This window comes from Aphelocoma coerulescens, chromosome 13, assembly GCF_041296385.1.
Source record: "Aphelocoma coerulescens isolate FSJ_1873_10779 chromosome 13, UR_Acoe_1.0, whole genome shotgun sequence".
In the NCBI taxonomy this organism is placed as follows: Eukaryota; Metazoa; Chordata; class Aves; order Passeriformes; family Corvidae; genus Aphelocoma; species Aphelocoma coerulescens.
In genome coordinates this window covers 7867892-7892547 of record NC_091027.1, presented here as the reverse complement: position 1 = coordinate 7892547, position 24656 = coordinate 7867892, and the positions used below count along the sequence as shown (strand labels likewise).

The window sequence follows — 24656 nt, the reverse complement described above, 5'->3', positions numbered from 1 at the left end:
TTGTATCTGTCATAGAACTGGAGAACAGAACCTCCCACCTTAGAAAACTTGTTCTGCACGGTTCACCCCATACAGATATTTCTATTAACACTGATTGTGTGGGTAACCCAAGTCTGGGATTGCTGAGCATTCTGGAGAATGGCTCTCCACAGTGAAGGCAGAGCTCCTGTTACTCATGAAACCAGTTGCCTGTGCAAAAACAAGCACACATTCAGATGTTGGTGACTCAGTATTTGATGCTAAACTCACTGTTTCAAAGCTGGAAGGGCTGATCCTGAGAACCATTTCAGAATTTTGGGGTTTCTGGAAAGTTGCAACAAATTCACATTCTTTCCCCCTCCACTGCTCTGAAGGTGCATCTTCTGCTCCAGATAATGTACTGAATAAGTGTCCATCAATGCAGCAAGGAGACCTTGGACAGAATCCAGCACTGAACAGGATCCAGTGGGATCCATCACCACTGCACCGTCTGTGGCACTGCCAGGGGATGCACACGTGTTGCTATACACTGTCTCAGTCTGCACAGTCCCTGGGGCAAAAGGGGAGGAGTGCCAAGGCAGGAACAGCTTGGATTTTCTCATTCTGTTCACCTATCAGGGCCCCACTGCTGCTCCTGCCCATTCCCAGTGCTCCACTGGTGCCACTCTGCAGCACAGAGGGCAGGAGGGTGGTGGGCACCTGCCCCCTGTTACCTGGTGTTCTAAGTGACAGGGAAGACCACAAGGAAATATTACTGTACTGGGAGCAAGAAAGCAAAGGGGCAGAGAGACATTAAGTAAAAATGGGAGAGAGAGTGGTGTGTGGACATCTGCACTTGACAGTGTGTGAGGGTTACGTCCTACCTCCTTGCATCCTGCAGGCTTCATCAGAGCCTTAAAGAAGTTAGGAAGGAAAGTCACCTGGGAAGACTGAGACAGAGGGAAAGGCAAAATTAGAAGAAGATTTGAAGTGACTACTGCCTGAAGCATTGCTCTCAGACATGGATACCAGGATACCTCAATGTCAGGATCTCAGTGGCAAATCCTTTATGAGAAAGCTTCATTCAATCTAAAGAGAGGCAAGGGACACACACCAGAGGCCCAGAATCCTCTCCCCATTGAAAATACCTTACATTTTTCTGGTCTAAGGATAAACTAACCTTGTCCAGCACGGGGTCATCCAGCCGCTGCTGCTCAATGCACTTGTGACAAACTCGGGACAAAAGCTCATGGGGTTCGATGAAGAGTCTGGAACTCAGCAGGAATGTAAAGATATAGGCTTTCTGCAGGAGAAAGACAAGTAGACCTACTGTAAGCAGCCACACAGTGGGTAATATTGACTGTAAAAGCCCTGAACTTCACAATTTTTTCATTTTTACGTGGCAAGACCTTTTTACCTAAAAGACATAACAATTCCTGACCCTGAATATGGAACTGGTTACACTGGGTGCAGGAGGCAGCAGCATCTCCTTCCTCCACAGCATCCTCTTCCAGCCCTTGGCTGCCTAAACCCTGGGCAAACATCCAGTGAAGCCAGTGTGCAGGAGCAAGCCCAGGTACAGGAGACAGCCCAGGGATGCTGGAGACGGTAAAGCCAAACGGGCAGGGATCTCTGTGTTGTACTGGGTTGTCAGCTGCACACGTTCCCATGTCAGCTACATCTTGCTATTGCACTGCAAATCTCACCCAGCCTACTTTAAGCAATATTGCATTTATTCTATTAACTCCCCAAATTTCATTTCTATCAGCCAAGTCATATCATGTGCAGTTCCACATCTGTGAAGCTGCGGGAAGCAGGTCTGCTGGATAAATCCTTGGATTATTGAAATTATTCCAGCAGTGAATTTAAAATACATGCATGAAGTCTCAGTTGTCTGCATCCTGACCCCTCCTTGCACCTGAATTATCTCCTTTCCCCCAGCCCTAGCCATGCTCCTGAGCAGCAGGTATAATATTGCATATCACACATTGCCTAATAAAAATCTCACAGCCTGATCTATCCATTACCTATTTTTATTGCCTTTCTGTTTCTCTTTTTTTTAATTGAGATGCTTCTTTATTATTTATTTTTAGCTGATCAGAAACTGAGCTCCAGGTAATTTAAAACATGCTGCCTGCTCTGCATTGATAACTTTCCCAGTCTCCTAAAGTACCCAGAAGTCAACGCTCCTCTGTGCTTTGAAATACAAGCCATGGAAATATATTAGCACTTAAAAGTCTTCCAGTCAAACTCTGTCTGAATTCCACTGAGGATGTGCAAAATCCAGTGAAGTCAATAGACTGCAGGACCATAAACCTGCTTCCAGTTTAGATCCTCACACTCTTGGTAAGGAAACACTTAATTTCCACTGATGGAGCAAGGACCAGCATCTAGACTATGCTGTCCAGTGACTGCACAGTTGTGAATACAACCCCATGTAAATTATAAACCCACCAGAAGAAGCATCTCTGTTGTCATCAAGGGAATGCTCTGTACGTACAGGCAAACCTGGATGACTTCAGCAGCCACTGAAATTCAGCTAATTTAATGCCAGTTCAGACTTGGGAGTTTTTTGCTTCAGTTTTCCTCTAAACCTCTCTGGGAAGCACTGCTATTTTTGAAGCGCTCCAACTGCTACATCACTAATTCATCACCACGACATCCCCCCCTACCCCATTCTCTTATTTAAAGGCAGTATCATCTTTGGGATCTGCTTTTTCATGGGAACAATTATAGAGCAGTGAAACAGCATTTAAAATAATGCATCAATTTACCAAGCTTTAATTGTATGCAGGTTTTAAATTAGCCCTCTTAATTCAAAATTTAACACATTTGCACTTTTGCATAAAGTGCTGCTCCAATTCATCAAAATTAAACCATTTATTATACTGTGAATTGCTTACTTCAGGGTAATAATCAGTGGTAGGTATCAGATGCTGGATTAGAGCATCCAGAGATGCTGAGGTAAGGTTTCCATCCTGGAAGATCAGTCCTCCTTGTTCACCTTCTTTTGAAGTATGTAGATGAGGGCTGAAGCCGCATGGGGTAAACATACTGGTAGAACTCAGCGTTTGGGGCATGCCTTCCTGCAACAGAGACAAGGACAAGATCCATCAGATCCACAGCCACATCTGTCTTCTGGCTGACTTGAACAACACAGCCACTAGTGAGAGCTTCCTGTTGACAAAATTAACATGATCCCTTCTTGATAACCTTCACGTCTCTCTCATTGCTGGCACTGGCAGAACACAGAAAATGGGACATTGTAATTTATGCTTTTGGGCCAGAAAGTGATGGCAGCTACTTTGGGCTTCCCCCCAGTCAAGAGTGTCTGTGTTTTCACCGCCATCTCTGGTCAGGCGCATGCAGGAGAGGAGAGATACTCGGGACTGGAATTCAGCAGGTTCCTGTACAGGATGAAGCAGCTTGTTTGAACCTCTGCTTTCCTGAGAATAAGACAGGGAGAATTTAGGGTGAGAGGGAGAGAAAAGGGGTGCCACCTGGAGCTTGCTTGGGATGGACCTTGGAGAATGGCTCCCACAGGACAGCAGAGGTGTCAGAGTGAGTGAGGAGATAGAAACAGGAGCAGAAGTCAACTGGGGGAGGATGGAAAAGTTAAGGAAGTTGGAGGAAACAGAGAATGTGGGAGCTGATGAAGAGATTAAATAGCAAGGAAAAGAGAAATGAGGAAGAGTGAGAAGGCAGACACTTGAACTATTTTTGGAGCCTGAAGTTAGTCAGTCCTAGATCTATACTTAGGTACTAAATAAATGTTTCAAAGAGATCCTGAGCACTCATCGCCTTCACTGGAGTTGCAAGTTCTCAGCACTTATGAAAAGGAGGCCAGGCAGACTGAGCACGTAGCCCAATTTCAAGCTCCCTATATTTCAGTTCTCTGGGTTTTTCAGGTTGCATTCTAGGTTTCATCTTGATTTCATGGTTTACAATCAGCTTTGAATTCTCCTCCTGTTGAGCAAAGTTGTTTTGTTTTTGTATTGCCGTAGAGGGATGAGAGATTTTTCCCTGAAAACTTTAAAGCATCTCCAGCTGCCTCTGAAATCCCCCCTGGAAGCTGCTCCTCTCTCAGCTAGAGACACCATTACAGGATATACTCAGGGAAAAGAACAGTGTGTGCTCCCTTCCAGGTCTGCAAATGCATCATCCAGAGAAAGGGACCCCTCAGTGACCTATTTGTTTCCATGTTAGATTTTACCTCATAAAAGGGAGGATAGGAAAGAGATAAGAGAAGAGCGCCAGAGCCAAGCAAGATCTGCACCCTGTGCCCTGCTGATCCAGCACAGACCTCCCACAGCAGAAGGCAGAGGGCCATGGGGACAGCACTGCCGGGGCTCAGGCACACACAGCCAGCAGACACACCTCGGGTTTTAATATATTTCTCTGCCCTTTTCTGTATTCTGCTCCCTCTGCTTTTCTGCCTCTACTATCCCATACAATTTCAAAAGCTGACCCATGGATTTGGCTTAGAATTTGGAGTTTGCCTTTCTCCCTCGTGTATCAGCAGCTGTGCTGTGACCCAGACAGCCAGCTCAGCTTCAGCTCCAGGTACAGCTTGTTGTGCTCACTCCTGCAAAAAAACCTTCCCTGCCTGGCACAACCCATCTACTCCCCCAGCTCAGGCTGCTGCACCTCACCAGCTCAGAGCCACCCTGGGCCACCAAGGAGAGAAGGGAATCATTCCCGTAAGCCAGGCAGGGTGTGAAGCCCTGGGAGAGGCTGGGAGCTGAGTCCCAGCTCCGTGGGAGATCAGGCTTTACAAGCAAAACTTGGGTGACTTCATCCTTCAAAGGAGGGACCGTTCCCTGGAGCCAGCAGTTCGATCACTTATCTCCTTCTGGAAGGCTCACATGGGCTGCCTCTGGGATTTGCAACCAACAAAAGGAACCAAAAAGTCAAGCCTGACCATTCCTACCTTGACTGGAAAATAAACTAGATGTTGGATTTTAGTTTAAAGACAAGAATATGTAAATGCCATCCCAGCCAGGATGGAAGTTGAAGCATCTAGTTTTAATGAATGTGCAGATGTGCCTGTTAATAAAGCTCTGAGAGCAAGTAATTGCTGCTTTTTGTACTACATAGCTCAGACTCTGTGTAGTAAATGGGAAGGACTGCCAAATCCCATTTGTTACTTCTAACACACTCTATGTTATGGCTTGTTTCTATGGCAATAATCCCAAGAAGGATTTCATGTCCATACAGATCAAGAAATAAATCTCATGGACATACAGCTGTCTAGATGAGGAAAAGAAAAAGTTAAAACAGCTGTGAACTTACAGGACATATCCTGGCTGCAGCATAAAACGAACACACAAGTAATGATTTATTTGGTGCAATCCCTCACTGTCAATGCCATTTTTATTATCAAATAGAAACCATCTAAACAGGATATTGCCTGAACTTTTGCATCTTATTAAATTAGAAATCTTGCTGAAATACAAGGCAATGCTTTTTAAGAAAAAGTTACATTTTTTAAAAGGAAATAAAACAGCTGTACAACTGTCACTGGGATATCTGTCTTGGGTATTGTCAAGAAATTAAATTTGACTTTTTTATTACGAAGTTCCTGGTCTAACCTCAAGTTTTCAGGCAAGGCCTGTGTCATATCTGAGCTGGTGCATGACTGCCACCTTACTTGCCACCAAAGAAGACTTGAAGGTTTTAAAAGATGCCTTTTTGCTTGCTTTTACTGATACTGTGACGTTCACAGCAGGATGAGGCTAGCTGTACAAAGGATAAAAGCCTCTTGCACTACTAAGCTTGAAAATAACTAGCATTAGCATTTGGCAGACATGAATTTGGGACAGGGACTTCTCTGCTTGCACCACCTAACTTCTCTTTCTGTTCATACATTTCCAAAGTTCTCTTGTCAAGAGTACTAAATAGAAACAAGATCTTTCTCTGAAAGGTCCCAAATACACAGACAAGGTTCTGCTCACAGAACACAGAAACAAGGGAAGCACTGAGAGGAAAACAAACAAGTAAACAACCAAGGAGATTTGTCTTATTGAACTCTTTGGCTGATGGAAAAGGCAGGCACCACAGACAGAGGCAGACCCTTCCCCGAAGAGCACAGTGACAGCATGTCAGGCAGCACTCCCAGGCTGCAGCAGAGAAATTACAGCTGAGCAAGAATCATCCCCTGTGCACTGTGTGAAATTGGAAGAGGGAGCTGGAAAGGATGTTCAGTTGCCATCCTGGGAGAATTTCAAAACTCAACTAGACAAGACTCTGAGCAAACTTCAAGCCCTGCTTCAAGCGGGAGCTTGGACTAATGACCACAAGAGGTCCCTTCTGATTAGCTTCTCTGTGATTCTAGCACACATATTTCCATTCAAGTATTGCCCCATTTCTGAGCTTTTTAATATAAACCCTGGCAAGTAAAAAATGAGTCCAGATGATTAGATATTTGTAAAGAAGTCCATCTAGGCATAAAAAGTTTTTTCCACATTTCCTGGAAACAACAGCTCAAATGTGGTAAAAATGACTCAAAACCTCACTTGAAAACCTCTTGGACTTAACCTGAAGTCAATGAGATTTAAGCATGTGAACATTCAGCAGCTGCTTCCATGAACTTTCAACCAATTCAACACACAACGTTTTGCTGTTCCTCTCATTTCAGAAGCAAATCAGATGCCAATTTCAATTGATAAATGGTTCTCTGGAGGAAGTGCTGCTGGTGAGATGTTAGTGAAGGGCAAACTTCCACCCCCAACATGCATAATGACTGATGATACAGGTGGCTGCACACACATGGCATTTAAACTACCTCTGTGCTCTGAAGGCCTGAGACCTGGAGATAGGAAAATGTTTCTGCACTGGTTAAAAAAACTAAAAAAGAAAATCCAGGGGCAGACTGTTTCTGGGACTGGTCTCTGTTACAGAGAACCTCCCATGTGGCAGAAGGCAGGGCATATGCCTCCTTCCTTGCCTACAGAAAAACAAGGTGATAAATTGGAAACAAAAGCAGATTGGATTCAGCACTACCTGGAAAAAGGAACACCAAATGCTGCTGGGCTGGTAACATTTTGCATTAATTTTACCAAAATGTTATGTCCACCAGCAGTGGCCCAGAGCAATCAGCACCACCATTTAAAAATAATGGCAATATACACCTTTTTATCTTTCTCCACTGGCCAGCACCGCTCAGTATTTCAACACAGTGTTGAAAAGAGGCATAGACGCTTCTCACCACAAATTATGCTGCTTACACAAAAATATTTCAGGACTTGATTCACTGAGCTAAAGCACGGAACCAAAGGATCACCAATGCTTGGGAGAAAAGCTACCCACCAACTCTGCACCTATCTACCTCTGTAAGTGCCTTGAAACCTCTGGAAGACCAGTGAAACCTGGAAGACCGAGGAGGCTTAAACAAGTCCTAAGCATGCACATAACCTGGGCCCACTGATCTGTGGCAAGAGAGGTTCAAGGAGCCAGAGGATGGCTGCAGGCTGCCAGCTCTGCCTTTCTGGGCCAGGCAGGTGACCTGCAGCACAGCCACGAGGGTAAATACCCACCAGCATCCCCCAGCTCCACCACTTGCTGTTACAAGTGTCCCCATGGCAAGTGCAGTTAATGCTTACGTGGACACGAAATGTTCAGGAAACATTTAATGTGGTTTTCAGAGCCTTTGATGTGATAAGTGTTTTATCCTTTATCAAAAACTTAATCACACTGTTTACTTTTGATCTTCATTTCATCTCTGCCTTCCATCTGCTCTGCCTCTCTCAAGGGGAAAAAAGAGCTGGTAACCATGTGACGAAAGGAGTGGGGCTGCCGACTTATCTTCCCACCCACTCAACTTTCGGATTAACCAAATAAATAAAAGCCTTCCCACTTCAGGGATGAAAGGCACAAGATCTTGACAATCTCCCAGCAAAATTACAGGAGCAAGAGAGGGTGGTAAGGGAAGGTGTGGAGGCTGGGGTACCCATCTGTGCCATGAGGGAGGGTCCAGTGTCACTCAAGCAAGCCAGCATTCAGGGAGCAGGGGCAGGGGACAAACCAAGGGTATGGGAGACCCAAGGTCAAGCATTAATTTGGCAAGGCACAGACTTTAACAAACACACCTAATCCAGAGGGAGCCAGGAATCAAGATAGGAGACATCTCCCATCCCATCTCAGTCCTGAAAAAGTATTTTCTGATCAAACAATCACAAAAAACCATAGCTAAAGGAAGATGGCTCCCAATAAAACATTTTGGAAAAACATCTTGACCAATTTTAGTAACCAGGTCTACTACCCAGCCATCCCTACATGGGACACAAACCCTGTCCACAGTCCCTGTCAGGACAGCACAAGACACACTATCTCATCAGGCTCAGTACCTGCCCACTGCTGTCACACAAGCCCTAAATACCACTGAGCTCAGCAGAAACTTCAGTAACAGATGCTCATTTTTCTTTACATTACTTTCAGTAATTTTCCAGCTATTCATCTTTGCTGACAAAAAAAAAAAATTCAGAACATAATCATAACAAGTTAAAATTCAGATTTTTCTCTGCTTCTTTTGTAGGGAGGGAAGCAGAGGAAAGAGGAGGAAAGAATTCTGGTGTTTCAGAATACAAAAGGAAAACCACTGCAAAGTAATTGCTTCCAGTTGCCAAGGCCATGGTTATAAACGTATTTTCAGCAAGAGTACCTGGTATTAACAAGCTCAATGTATTTGATGCTGATGTAATTAGGAAACTGGTAGCAGATGTAACTTTCTTATCACCTTTTCACCAGGTCCTAAAACATTCAATTTACAGTCTATGAAGTTGTGAGATTGCTGAAAACTCAACCTGTCAATCCCAGTACTGTTGGAAATGGTTAAATGAGCAATACAATGAAGTATCTACATGAGTTAGAAACACAAAGGAAGCACAAGGGATAAGAACAGTGGGGAAAAACATTTAACCACAATATTCTTCAACCTCAATAATAATGATTACATCTCAAAAAAAAAGGAGTTCCCTCCCCTTTCCTACCCACTCCTTGCAGCAGCTGAGGACTTTATTGAGATTCCCATGCATGAGATTGCAAGAGCAGCAAGTGAATTTATGGCTTTGGATATCTAATCAGAATTAGATGACAATTCTGTTTCCTTTGATCCCACCTGGTTCTCACCTCTGACTCATCTGCCCACACGTATCAGTTCCCTAAAGAGTTCACCCAGTGGAGCCTTCTTTGAGAGGAGGGGAAGGAAAACTCACAAATCTAAACCAGCAATCACAAAAAGCAACGGAGAGGAGAGGAGAGGAGAGGAGAGGAGAGGAGAGGAGAGGAGAGGAGAGGAGAGGAGAGGAGAGGAGAGGAGAGGAGAGGAGAGGAGAGGAGAGGAGAGGAGAGGAGAGGAGAGGAGAGGAGAGGAGAGGAGAGGAGAGGAGAGGAGAGGAGAGGAGAGGAGAGGAGAGGAGAGGAGAGGAGAGGAGAGGAGAGGAGAGGAGAGGAGAGGAGAGGAGAGAGGACAGGACAGGACAGGACAGGACAGGACAGGACAGGACAGGACAGGACAGGACAGCTCTATGATGTGTTGTGGTGCACAACACGACAGAGAAGGCGATGTGGGCCAGGAGCCTCAGGGTGCCTGGAAAACTTTTCTTCTTTTTCTTCTGCAAAATTGAACTCCACAGAAATTACTGGGCTCTACAACTCCACAGATTTACTCCAGGCTAGAAGAAGATCTTTTGTAATTCTCCAAGAAAGGCATATAGGTGCATTCAAAGCTGCAGCAGAGCCAGTGTACGTTTGCCTGCTGAATTTCTTCCACCACGTCGGTAAAATGATCCTAGAGGTAAAATGATCTTGTACTAGAAGTTTATGAGAAATATCTTGCAGTCAGGAAAACAACCATGCTAACCAATTACCTCGAAATCTGATGGACATGCCTCAGAAAGAGGTCCAATTTATAGGTAAGGAGGCATTAAATCAATTACCAGCACGGTGCAAGCAAGAACAAGGTCACCTTGCTGAAGGAATATTTCTGTTTATGCTCATGTCAGAGTATTTTGTTCAATAGAGAAAAATGAAAACCTGATTATCATGAGTTTGGTAGACTGGTCTGAAGCAGAATGTAAATCAGAAAAGAGAAGATTTATGGCCAATTAAATTGAACTCCAATCAAAATCCCATTCAGGCAACAGTTCCCTGGGGGCTTCAATTTGTTAGTGCCACATTTTTTTAATAACTTTCTTTTTCATGTAACATCAGCAATAATAAAAGCCCTTCAATAACAAGCAGAGCCATGAACACATTATTTATCTGAAAATGCCATCATTGCCTGGAATCAGAAGGCATTGAAAGGATGAGCTGTAATCGCTCAAGAACAACCCCCCACAACACTGCAATGGGTGTAAAGCTTTTTTCTTAGTCTCAGAGCAATTTCTCTTTTCATTAATCTGGTTCAAGTCTGAAGTATTTCTCCTGAGTAACAGGGAGTTGGTGCTGACCCTGCCAGGAGAGCAGAGCAGCCTCTGATGTCTCAGACCCCTTCCCAATGCTGTGTGTGCACGTGGCAGACATGGCTGGTGGCAAATCTGTGCCTCATCATTAGCAGAAATTTAGAATTATTAGGAGAACAGCTATATTCCAGATGCCCTTGACAATATTCAAATGCATGCCAAAGGCAGCAGTCTGGATTTCTCTCTTTAGGCTAGGAAATCTATTTTCTGCTCTAATGTGCTTCTCTCTGCCCGTACGCCTCCTCTTCCTCCTGAGTTCCTGTTATCCTGGCAAAACCCTTGGACAATATAAAAACTATTCTGGTGTATGATTTTTTTTTTTTTAGAGTAAAAGTTACCCTTTCTTTTTCTGCTAAGGAAATATCCTTTATCCTTTCCCTCCCTTTTTTAAGGAAAAAAAAGAGGCTAAATAGAACACAAATGGGAAAAGGAACATGAGAGTGCTTAGGGTGGGAATGAATTACTGTACCTTTTGTTAAACACAAAATTGCAAACTTTGCCCTGAGTGAAGTCAGAGCTCAACCAGGCATGGACAGAGAGGGAAATCCCGGAACAAAACCATGCAGGCAACATTCCCAGAAACCACTGACATCAACAGGAGCCTTTTGGCTCAGTTCAGTTGTCGCTGACGGGCCACCACTGTGACTGCCTGGAAATCAGTCAATGCTTGGATTTTCTTGCTTCAGTAGTGGAAGTGGTGAGGAGAGGAAGTTATTTAAGGATAACAAACACTTGTCAAACTGCAGGGCTGTGTGGTTTCGTTGAGCATCCTGGGCTGTGGCATCATCAAACTCACGCTTGAAAACAAGAAAGCTGCTGTGGGGATTGTATTTAATATCCAAATACACGAGCGCACATCGCGACTGCCCTCAGGCCTCAGCAGCCACCTCCTCCCAGGAACAGCTTCTTCCAGGCCAAACCTGGAGGAATCAGAGAGCCTTAAAAGCAGCATGGCAGAGTCTGGCCCCCGCAACACCAACAGCTTTGCAGGAGCGAGGACGCCTCTCCCCAGCTAAATGAACGCTGTCTCCACCTCATGCTGTCAGAATTACAATGGAAAGCCCGTAAATAAAACAAAAATGCAGATCTCAGTCCTCCTCTCACGACGTCTTGGTGAGAACAAGCCCTGACAGGAATCAAAAAACCTCCCACACTAAGCAAAGCAATCCTGCTATTTATGCAGAAGGAAGAAGGAAAGCTGTATATCAAACAAATAATTACAAGAGCAGCTTTATCAGTCCCTGCTGATTACTCTCAGCTCGGTTTGATGATTCTGCCAGCGCTCTGCAGGTTGTTCAGAGGTGGATGTCACAACATTTTACTTGCAGTTCTTTCATTTATTAGCACCTACTGCTACCTGTCTCTTAGTCAAAAATCTTGGCATTTAGAAATTGGTCTCCTGGAGTCTATCAGGGAGGTTTAAAAACCTATAAATCATATTTTTGTACATACACATACATCCTCAGACAGACTCCACATGTGAATATGACTGCATAATGATGTATTTTGGGTGTTACATACGTAAATGCAGTTATATAGAGACACACATATTTATGTAAGTGCACCCCTCCTCCTCAATATGTAAATACAGAAATTCAAGTAACTTCCTTATCACTGCTCCAGTTTGAGTGGGACAACATTTCTGTTGACCTCTTTTCTTCCCCAGATTTGCTAAAATATTAAATGGAAGAGGGTCTCATTTTTATCTCAGAAAACATCAACACATTCTGAAGAGCAGCATAAGCTCTGACTGTCACCAATGTCAATTTATCACCACTGCTCATTAACACTGTATTCAAGCAATGCTCAGTTACCAGATAAGGAACAAATATTTAAGAGACATTTGTGCCAACTGCCAGGGTCTGGAGGCATCCCCGAGATTTATGTCCAGCTGCAAGGTACCCTTGGTGTGGATACCTTGTGGTATGTGTGGAGCATCTCTGTGCTCTGGTGTGCAGTGCCTGGCTGAGGGCACAGACTGCCAAGCACCTGATTTATGGTGCTCACATCCCCAAGCCTCAACTCAGCTCCAGGAGCTGTGCCCAGGACTGTGGGCAGGAAAACTGAGAGGTCAGAGCTGAGCCTGTCAGTGATGGATCCAGCCATGCAGGCTCTAGCAAAGTCCCCCCTCTCAGCCCTGGGCAGGAGAGGCACTGGTGACACTCAGACACTCAGGACTTCCCTCCCTGGCAGGGAAGGTGGACAGAGCACAGGGGCTCCATCAGTACAGCCAGCATCAGGCTCCAGCTTAGACGTAGATTCAGGTTATTTCATCCCAGCAGCCTCAGAGTGCTCCAGACTGATGAGCAGGCTCTCATCCTCTATGGGTGACATATGGACACGTCTCCCTAAAAGAAATGAGCTCGTGAGCTTCTGGATTTCCCCTTCTGGAGCACCATCTGTGTCTGCTCCCAGTCCCACCACCCGCTGCTGCAGCGTGACCCGAGGCAGCCCCGCGCCTCCGGCACAAGCCCAGGAAGCTGCAGCAGCATCCGTAGCTGTCCCCAAATTTAAGCACATTCACGCTGGAATATGCTCAAGCCCATACAAGTTCAACCTTCATTTGGGCAGGCAAGGAGTCTTTGGCTGACAGATTTTCTCTGGCTGCATTAAGTATTAAAAAAAAAAAAAAAAAAAAAAAAAAAGGAAAAAAAAAAAAAGAAGAGACTGCTGACATTTAGGATAACACTGCAAGTCTGTAGCTGGAAAATAAATCCCTCTGCTTCAGAAGGAGGAAATCTGAGCTGCAGCCCAAGCAGCAGTGCAAGAGAGGATGCTGGGCCCACATGCTGGGGCTCCCAACACCCCAGGGAAGCACCATGCTCGGCCCCGACCACCCCTTCCCCAGGGGACACGAGCAAGGGAGAGTCACTGCTGAGCTAACTAATTGCTCATTAGCCAAAATTAACTCTGCAAGACAATTCTGTGATCACTGCTAGAAGTCTGTCATTAAAAAGGATTGCAGACATTAGTTTTTAGCTTCCAATCAAAGCACCAGCAATGTGATGCCTCAGCTTTGGGATCAACAATTGGCTCTCAGAGAAACATGGGAACTGCCTGTGGTCCATCCAGCTCACCCACCTGCCTCTCATGCTGGCCACTACTGGGTGCATCTTAGACAGGCAAGAGCACTGTAGGGGGCAGAAACACAACACTCTGCCCACTACAGCAGCCTCTTTCTGCTCCCCAGTTAGGGGAATAGTTCGTACCCTGAAGCACAAGATTTAATATCCATCCAAAACCTGCTCTTGTTAGTGATTCTCAGTGCCCATGCAGATATCATAACCCTCAGGAACCAGCACCAGAACCCTTCCTAGAGCTATGGTAGGGAGCTCAGTGAAATTACACTCATGTCAGAGGAGCTGATTCTAAATATTAGGAGATGAATTTTTTTCTTGGCATCATTCCACTGATTTTTGTGGTATAAAACCCAGGGGTGAACATGGTCCAAGATATACACAAAATGAGCTAAATTCTGAACTGCACTTGCTGACCTCATTACTCTTCAGCAGTTGAAATGTGGGCTACAAAGCCAATTTCCATAAAGGACATGTCCAGTTAACAGTGGGAGACTGTGCTGACTCGAGCTGTGTGAGCACACTACTGAGATATTTCCCACATAATCTACATTCATTCCATACTTTTTGGAAGTGCTCCTCAAAAGATGGTGTCAAGGGTGCAAATCCTATAGATCAAAAAGATATGGGACCCGTCAGAAGGCACAGAGCTTTAATTACTCATTATTCTGGTGCCCTGAGAAGCCCCAAACAACGCACATGGGTTTTCCTCCCCCCAGCCTCCAAGGTTGCAGGGCAGCAGCTTGCCTAAGGTTTAGGCAGCCCAGATGGGGACATAGACACCCCCTGGAGTGCTTGGAAAAGAATATGCTGTACAGGGACAGTGAAAATCCTGATTTGTGTCTACAGATAGCACCCAATATATAAAAACTATATTAATTCCTTCATTTTGCATAATGTTTGAGGAACGGTGAGGTTTTAAAAGCAGCAACTCTCACTGTTATGAAATGGTACTATTTTAATAATATAACAAACTGGCTGATACAAAATTTGAATGTACACCAGAGCTGTTACCCTGTGGCTAAATGTCTCACCCTTACTTAATCTTCTCAGGCTCCAGACCTGCACAGACAGACATAGACACAGGACTTTAAACTCCACAGGGGAGTTTCTGGTAAAACTATGCATCTATAGATATGCAAACACAGAGTATTTGCAAAAGGAAGAGCCTAATGTCACCTGTAATCTCTCAAGCCTGTAGATTTACACATGCAATTGAAGAAAACCCTCGACTTTCCACTCTGCATGGGAAATCGGATGAATCACATGCTCAAATTAGGTCTGGCATCGCCTCATAGCTGGGGCCAGATTCTTGCCATCTTAATTCTGCTCTGTGGCCTCAAAAAGCTCTTGAAATCAGTGTGAGGATTCCACAAGTATACTTCTGCTCATGTGGGTAAGGGGAGTCACCTTTGCTCCCCAAATGAAACTGATGGCTCACGTCAACATTTACAGCAACAAGGTTAGAGATCACATTTAAAAACCCAGTCTCCGGTATTTGCAAATTTTCTAAGAGTGCTAATAGCAAAACCAGAAATGTGCAACTTGTCTTGAAACATTTATTCAACTAAATAATTATTTCAGTTTGAATAATTCTAAAGAAGCTGAGCCAGCATCCTGCTGTAAACAAAGAATATTGACAAGAATTCTGCTTTATGCTCAATTTAAGGCAGTAACTAGAAGATACACACAGCCCTTCATCAACTGGATATGAACCAAGTAGGAATATGTGATAGCACAGAGTGGCCTCAAGGACTACTTTAGGAATACTTAGAATTTAAATTATCATAGAGATTAGGGGTCAAACCAGCAGCATGTGCCAAAACCTGCATGGGTGGGTTCCCAGTGCAATGCACTCTCCATGGACCTGGGTCTTTGGGAAGAGGACTCAGGCTGTACTCACACAAACATTCCCTCTTGCAGGAGTTTGCAGGAGGATGGACAAGGACAGGTGAAGATTTCACTGCTGAATGCTGCACTAGGATGTCCCCAGCTGCAGCTTTGATGGACACGGGGTATGGGAATCCTATTAAGAAACAATCTGAACTCCACAAAGGGAAAACCGTGGCAGTGAGGAATGTTGTGAAGTGTGTGGCGTTGAGTGAAACCAAGAGGTGGGGATGAATGTTGGTTTGGAAACAATACTAATTAGACCAGAAAATGTAAAAATGGCAGAGCCTCACACAAGCCTCCACTAAAGCTTCCAGCAGTACAGCTCAGGAGCTGAAATACCACAGACAAACAGCAAAGCCCCTGCTCCTGGCTTCACTACAACTCTGCATTTAGATGTGGTGTATGGTTATTCTGTTCTTTGGGAGGGCACCTTCAGATCCAGGATGCTCTCCTTGCATTTCAAATTTTCAAATTCCCATTTCAGCAGTCCCTGCTGTACTTTTAGATGGCACTGAAATTTCACAGACTGTACATCCCTACTGAGAGAATCTATTTAGGAGGGAAGCGGGGAGGTAACCAGCTGGAAACCCATGATGGAGGAACGACTAGTTGTTACCTCCCCGAGGGAGACAGAGGAGAGTAAAAGTTAATGGAAGGATAATCAGGAACTCTTCAGGGATATCAGTTTATACGCCAGGAGCATATATAACCGAGACTTGTTTGCATATCAAGAAACTACAGGAGAAGGTGTGACAGCCAAATGCAGCTTATGAAAATATGGCTATCTGTAAAGCCGATAGCTGCCTTGCATGTGAAAACCCAATCCTAACACTCAACTTGGCAAGTGAAGGCTAAATAACATCAATATGTCTGCTCTGGGCAGCCGTACAGTAAAATCGCTTCTTCTGACATTTACAGTGTTTTCAGAAGACATGCCTGGGACTCAGAGAAACAGGCTGGTTTCTTAGGGATTTCAAGGATCCCTGCTTAAAATATCCACAAAATTGGAATACTCAAGCTTTAAAACAACATGGTAGGACAGGGTGCCTTTTAATAGTCAGTGAAAAAAAAAAAAAACAACCCAGAGACTCAGAGAGTGCTTGAAAACAGCACGCTGTGCTACATGAACAGGACAAGACATAATTCAGTTTTAGACAGAGCTCTGGATATTTAAGTTCTTCAAAGAGGTTTAGCAGATTAAACTCCAGAGAAGCTGCAGTGTCCAAAAGCAGAGATGTACAGCTATTTATCTGCTCAGCAGTGCACACCTGCAAGTCACATCACCTCACCTGGAGAGCTCAGTGTATCTCAGTGGGGGCCAAGAGTCCCTGTCAGCCCCAGCCCGGGAGCCCTTTTGGGAAATACAAGGAATTCACCCACATCTGAATGCCCTCCATTGCTGTAATAAGCATTTTGTTCAAGAACTATCTTCTAAATAGAGATATCTGTGAAGATCCCCCCCTTCACACCGATGCTCCCATTCACTTCCATCCCACACATTTAACAAAGCCCCCAGCTGGTCCCTGCAAATGCCACTGCACTCTGGCCAGATCTGTGCCCTGACCTTCCTGCCAAGGCCAGCACAAAGCTCTCCTTCCCTTCCTGCTCCGGGCTGGTTGGCAATGGTGTTACAGCCTATTAAACACCATGAAAAGGAAGGACCACGAAAAGCCTTTCACTGGGATAAGTGATCAAACGCAGGATTTTATTATTAGAATCTGTTTTGTTAAAAAGGAGGATATTGGCCAAGATTATCTCAGTCTGTTTTGTGATCATTTCAGTGAAATCTTTCCCACTGGCCAAATCCGGAAATGTGTGGGAAATTAAGTGATTTAGCCTATTATACATCTTTTACCACACTAATGACCAACATTCTTCTTGATTGTCCAGGGCATTTTTCAGTGTGTGCCTGCCATTCATAAATATATAATTGCTTTCTTGTTTAAAAATTGTATTACCATAGTGAGCATTTAGATGGCTACCACAGTAACCTGGGGGGGGAAAAGGTTCCATCTCACGTCTGGTACAATCCACCACCATTTTTCAGGACTTTAGTCCATTTTGCCAGCTGAGTGACTCCTCTGTGAGAACTCAGTTTCAAAATTCCCAAATCCTCCACTTTTAAAGCCTTTCATGTCACACCAGCTCTTCATTCTGCTTCACTGCCACACCACACACCATGAGAAGCCAGAGTCAAGAGGTTATTCTGGAGCTCAGTCCATCATTATTCAATGCTCGTTTCTACAAAAGTCTCCAGGTGCTTCCAAGTTTCAAATGACCCTTCCACAAAGAAAGGGTTTGGTCCAGCACCATGTCTCCAGCCTCTGTAGAATCCTCAGATATTTTTTCCTCTCTCACACATCTGCAAATCTTTGATAATTTTCACCTTCTCCAGGTAGTCCAATGACACTTTTGATTTGCAAGTGACTTCAGGCAGGAATTTTACGGGATGAGCAGTTTCACTACCTGCATCTCAGTATCACATCAGTACTGGCCTTCTTCCAACCAGGAGACTTAGAAGAATCCTGAAGAGGTCTTTGTATTCAGCCTCCTGCTGAGCCATGGGCACCATCTGTAAAGTGACTCTACGAAAATGACATCATCGCATGGCCAATGTGTTCTCCCGACAGTAAATTTGTTTGGCACACAAAGTCAAAACCGAGCTTTTTCAAATTGTCAGCATCTTGAGCACAGTCTTGCAGCTAAATACCACGTTGTGTTCCTTCTACTCCACGTCTCGCACTTCAGCAACAATGCCATCTCAGCAATCAAACCTGAGCTGGCGCTTTTTGTGATGACTCACAAAGATGATTAAAATACGATTGCTCTCCCAGACCTGGGCTGGCTCAAAATGGCACCAAATGTATCACAGAGGTGTCTCTTAATTCCCCACCCTTTGTTCAAAGAATTAAACACACGCACACACAGAGAGAAGAGGCAGATGCAGCAATGAACTGGGCATTTTACCCTCATTTGTAACCAGTCTGACTCTTAACTAATGGGGCTTAATGTAGTTGTACATTATGCTTTCAGATGGGTGTCTTTACTCACACTGAGTTATGCACTCCGTGAGGAGCAGCAACAAAACCACGCGCTCACCAACCGAAGCACTGAGAAATAAGGCTGGAGTGAGACTCTGTAAGTTAAAGTGACATTTAGTAGCATAACAGCCACATAACCTCCAGATAGAGGCTCTTAACCCACAGCAGACTTATTTCTAATGCTGCGTTTGTCACAGGTGACATGCAGTTATGTGCTCCCCAGACACAGTGACACACAATAGAGAAACCTTCAGTCTCTCTGAAGGCAAAAATGTTTGTCCTTGTCACCCAGTGAAAGATGGCAACTCCAGCCTGGTGTGTGCTGCAATCACACCAGCACAGTGAACCCAGCGGGAGGAAAATTAAAGCAGCCAAGAGGCAGTGCCTACCTTTTGAATCAATTTATCTCAGGGCATGCCTGCAGCCCTCATCTGCAAGACACCACTGCTGTGCACCAGCAACATCACTGAAATAGTCAACAAATATCGACCTCTAAAACACCAGCCAGGCTCTTCTGTAGGAACCCTGCATTTCAGCGTGGGAATACATCTTCAAAAGCAAGAGTTTCAGGCAGCATTCTCTTAGAAAGAACCAAAACAAAAACCCAGCTCCCAAACAAATGGTTCATTTCAAATCACTCTTCCTCCTTTTCATTTTTTATTGCACCAGGAATGAGCTTTTCTGGTGTACTATTTTAAAAGTCATGGAGAAATTCTGCCAAGTCCTAGAAAAACACAGTGTAATTTTAAAATTACAGTCTGACAAACTGCTGCTTTGAGAGAACAACCATCTTCCAAATGACTGAGCAGGAGGCCTCAATGGCTGCTTTACATGAGCTAGAGAAGGGACCACAGGAGCACGTGGCAGTCACTGCTCTAACTCCATGTAGGCCACAGACTTCAACAGTATCTGAACATCACCACATTGGTAATGAAAATCTCAAGGAATTGCTCTGCACCATCCTTGCTTGGCCTGAATTTGGTCACTGTCCTGAAGACATCAGGATGGTACCAGAGCACATCTGTTTGTGTCTTGTTACGATGTCAGATTGATACCACACAGCTCCAGCAAATAACAATTAAATCCAGTTGTGTTATTCCAGTCTGAGCTGGACTGTGCACTGGAGTACCACACAGAGACAGGGCACACTGGGTGCAGCAATGATCACCTGAATGAGACCACAGTCCAGACAACAACCTGGATTGAAGCTGGAGGTGGGACACCAAAAGCAGTGACAGATGATCTCTGCCTCTCACCAGAGATGGGAGAATAATTTATTTTCATTCCTACAAATCCTCTGCAGCTTTCAGACCTGTCAGTAATAAAGCACTTCCCAGCAGGAGCAAAGTACTCCAGGATAATCCTGCAACATAACTCTTCCTAATAAACAGGAGTGATGGGCAATGGCACCTTTACTATCATGCCTCGCCCTAGAATCCCACTCAGCACCTGTGGGACCACAACATGCAGGGAGGATTTAGGGAGCTGTCAAAGGGCAGAGGAGACCCAGAACCGCTGGTCCTTCTTCCTGCACAGCCACACTACAGGTGCCACGATGACACCCTCACAGGATAGGATGACAAAAGGTGGGAAGCAACTGGCTGAAGCCCAGACCCAAGCTGTAGAGATGTGATGCTGCTCTGCAAAGACAAGTGGTTTGGAGGAAGTTCCAGCCACAAGTCTGTCTTTTATCCCCAAATGAGCATGCCCTGCCATCATCCACCTTGGGTCCAGGCAGAGGGACAGCGTGTGACATGTGTGACATGCAGCCCCACTGCTGGCAGGAGATGAAGAGCTTTGTGTTGCTGAACGTGAACCCACATCCTTCAGCCGACCCAGAGGCCATCAGACTTTGAACCTGTGTATCACTGTGTCCCTATGGCCAAGGCCAGCACAAGCCACCCACGGAGCCAACACCAGCAGCACAGCCTGGGGCCACCTGCACCACAGCTGCTGCCTCCAAGGAAGTTGCAGGAGAGGGTGAAAGCAAGGAAAATGCCACTTGTCTGGTGATTGTGGCACAAGCCAATTTATCCAGGGTGGAATTCACCCCTGAATTTGCTCCATGGGAGAAGGGCAAATTCACTTTTAAGCATTTACAGACTTGAAAAAAATTCCACCAGCTGGACACACCGCATCCCTCAGCAGGCGTGCGTCCCTGTCTTTCAGCTTTAGTAATCCACGGAGCTCTACTTGCTGCTGGCTGTAACCTCGAGTATTAACTGTACAAGATTTATGTTTAAAGCATATTAGTAACACTTAAATGGTGAAGGAGGCATTTTAGCAAACACTAAATTCTGCAGAATCTCTGTTTGGCAGAGTTATCAATAATCCTATTAATGACAAGGTGCAATTTACAGCACACTGGCAGTGGAAAGGAGATACAGGACTTACGTGAAACAAAAAGATACTGCAATATTATTCCATTGACTGTGCCTTCTCTTAATTGCCTTGTTATGTACGCTCAGGGCTCACAATCTATCATGGATGAAGTTGTTTGTTCATAAAGCAGCACACAAGAGGTTTTTAATCCAAGATCCCTCTAGCTGCATTTCAGGATTCATTTCAAAGTTGTCTTTAATTTTTCTATTTTGTGTAAGTTTATCCTAATATTAGCAAGCACTCCTCTGAAAAGAAATTGCTGCGCTCAGTTGTGCTGCTTGGTAGTGGATTATACGACTGCTTACTAAGGCTTTACTCAGTAAGACTGCACAAAGAGATATAACTTGCAAAGCAGACTGCAGGGCTCACATCACTCTTCCCAGTCCCCAGGTTTGCAGAAGGGCTGCTGGCCCTCAGGACTGAATCCAACTCATTTGTGCATTTGCACAGACCCTTTGCACAATTATGAAACAACTCTATCAAACCGAATGCATAATTCTAATGTAACAAGCAAACTTAACCTCTAAGAATATACCTATCCTATTAACACATTAAAAAAAAAATACATTGGAAACTTTAAAGACTGCAGAAAGATGCATTTGAGGCTTTAAAATTATTTAAATTATTTGTTTTCTTTTCAACATTATCTCATCTTCAGGTGTCTGTGTGGGAGGGCAGACAGATGGTTACTCAGCTGAGGAACTTGAGGTTGTTCTTTGCACAATGGTAAAAACCAGCAGTCTGGAAGGAAGACGGGCTTCAGCCCGGGCCAAAGTCCAAATTCAGGAGAAGAGACTATGGAAACATCATTTATGGGAACTGCTCAGATCTAGCTTTTGTGTGGTTTTGCTTCAGCTTCAATTCCCAAGACTGTCACAGATGGATTTGGTCATTACACCATGAACAGCTAAAAAGCCCAAGGTGCACATTTTTATACCATATATAGTGATAAGAATGTCAGCTATGCTGGGAATGGAGATGATGATGATGAATGAATTTATTTTATTTCTAGTTTTAATTATCGGGTAAATTCCATTTACCACCTAGAATGTGAATGTGTTTTATTACAATAATATGCTTCCGGCATGAAGCCAAGACAGAGCTTCCAAGCAAGGGGGAGGGGGCATTAAACTGTGCTGGCTGGTGTTGAAAGCACTTGACATTTCTCCATTTCATTTCCTAGGTGCCACATCATAAATAAGCTCAATAAACCGTTACTTACAGCCCTGGCCAATTTGAAACCCTACCTGATAGATTTATTTCAAGTATACCCTGTCTTCCAAAGCTGCTGGGAAACAACAACTTGTCACTGCCAACCTGTTAGTTGTAGATCCGACATTGTCTGTACATCAGCAAAGCTATTTCCAGTGCTTGTTTGCAGAGATGCTGAAAGTCACTGGGAGCTGATGGCTGCCTGCATTCATTGCTGAAGACACAACAGGTAAGCAAGGTGACATTCAGCTGTCCTACATCACAGGCACTGCCAAGAAATGGAAACCACAAAAATGAAGAAATAGATTTGGGTTTTTTTTCAATTCGTATTCCACATTTTAGGAGAACTATATAGAAAGAGTGATTTGAAATGAACTATATAGAAAACTATCCCTTGCTTAGGATTAACAACATTGGCCAATCTTTATCTATAGCTCTACTCACATTGCAACCAAGTTGATTTGCACCAGAATAACTCAAGTTTCTCAGAACTTTCCCTTATAAAAGCTATCAGTTGGCATTACCTGCCTCTGGCAAATGCAGAACAAAAACCACCAGGCGCTTCTCCAGCTGTGTTCCTGTTAAAATACACACTTGGCTGGTGTCCTCCATGCAGATGATTGATGTGAAGAGGACTGGGGCTTGGACTTTACAATCTGTGACAGCCCTACCTCAAAAACAAACTGCAAATGAGAGTGTCGCAGTCTACTGTATTAATTCAGCTACATGGTGAAATCAGTGAAACCAACTCAGTCCTGGGGTCTGACACACCAGTGACAGGCAGTGCAATTGTTTCACACAGCTGATGTAAGCTGGGAGCTCACACCACAAGGACCTTCTGCAACCACACCTTTGGGCTCTCCAACTTAAGAGTTGTTTCACACTTGAGCTGTTAACGCTGCTCTGCCTGACATGTCAGCCTCAAATCAAACCCTACCCCGCTCATCCCTTAACAAGGCTATTTGCCACCACCACCCTCTGCATGCCTAGAGTCCTCCAGCAGCATTTGCTTCTTACACATTCAAGGCAGCAGTCTGGCCTGCAATCCCGGCTGGAGCTGCTGGCAGAAGGAGACAGTCCAAGAGATTTCCACATTATCATGGCTCTCCATGAATGACTTCAAAGGGATATACAGATCATATCTTCAGGAGATTAGCTGGAAGGGCACCGCCTGTGCAGGCAAGCTTGTTCCAGTCTTTTATCCTTTAACTTGCAGGGTCTCCATACAGCAGAGAAAATCCAAGACTACAATTGCCAAAGCCTCCTACACAAGGCCTGCAGGATGGCCATTTCCAGCTGCCAGGGATATAAAGGAGGATGGGACAACACAGCCTCTCCTATTGGATAGAGATGTTTATTCCAACCTACACAGCAACTGCCATTGTTTTTGTTAATAAGTATTCAAATCTTGTCCTGTTATGAGTTCCAGAATTACTTTTACTAGTTAGTTTACACAACATACATAATTACATTTCCATGAATACAAGCCCCATTTCCTGTCGTGCCTTTACATCCAAAGAAACAGCTCAGCAATACATTAATGCATGGCTGAAGGCTGGCAAGTCCCTGGGAGCTTTGGGTGCCTCCTGACAGGAAGGAGCTTTGCCTGCAAAGTGGGGAACAGGAGCTGCACCTGCCATGAACAGTAAACAACACTGTTCTGAAAGAGTACTGTGGGTTCCTGTGCACAGCTGTGGAGCCCAGGGGAAGCTCCATATGCTGTAGGAGATCTGGTTAGTGCTGTCAGACAGAGGCTGCTTGGCTCTGCACAAGCTGCTGGGGATGGGGCTGGGACAGTGCCTGCTCCTGACTCTGCAGGAACACATGTGCTTTCCCACAAGGCAGGTTTCCAGCAGCACTGCAGCAGCTGCCAGGTACTCAGTGAAGCCACCCACACCAGCGCTTTTGGGTGCATTGTAAATTTTCACGAGTGTCTCAACGTTTGACAGACTCCCTGGATTCCCTACCAAGACAGCACTGGGGAACCAGGGACACAAGAAAGGCCACTCTCCATATATTTCAGCCACTGCAGAAGTTATCAGAGAGATTTCAGTGAAGGAAACATAAGCTGAGCTTCACCTCCACATCCTGCTCATGCCAGCTGGAAAAGGGAGGATCGGGCAGAGAGAGAACTAAATGACATGGTTGTGGTTTCCTCCCAACAACCAGAGCTCAGTGCAGTGGCTGCTGCCACCCCAGCTCCAGAGCCAAATCCCCTTCGCTCCTCCCAGCCCGTGCACTCTCAGGGCTCCTTGGCAGGGCCTGCTTGCAGGGTGTTTCTGTTCCCTCACCTACACTGAATCGTGAATGATCCTCAAAGTTACCGATCAACATGGTGCAAGTTTCCCTCTCCTGCATGAGACATCAGGTCGTGCCAACTGGTGCTGCATTATGCACGTCTCAAACTGCTCCAGCTCTCCATTAGCATTCTGAAGCACAGCTTTATCCTCCTGCTTCAGAGACCAGCCCCTGCTTTACATAAATCTTTAATGAAATGCTCTGCCTCAAGCACCGTGCCTATGAACAAAAGGCAGAGTTGAAGGAAAACAGTTTTACCTCCAAAAAACCAAAGCAGTTCTACAAATAGCACACAGAAATTACACTTGCTGCACCAATCTGGGATCCCTGGAGCA

General features: G+C 44.8%; 1 protein-coding gene across 2 annotated transcripts in view; it reads right to left on the bottom strand.

The window, feature by feature from the left end:
* Window positions 1-24656, bottom strand: part of RASGEF1C (RasGEF domain family member 1C) — a 76725-nt gene that overhangs the window by 30277 nt on the left and 21792 nt on the right. For both annotated transcript variants that reach the window (XM_069029296.1, XM_069029297.1), the window contains exons 2-3: window positions 2862-3044; window positions 1139-1261 (exon numbers count right to left, since the gene is read on the bottom strand). In XM_069029296.1, the coding sequence (XP_068885397.1) occupies window positions 1139-1261; window positions 2862-3044 (306 nt within the window). The remainder of the gene's footprint in view (window positions 1-1138; window positions 1262-2861; window positions 3045-24656) is intronic.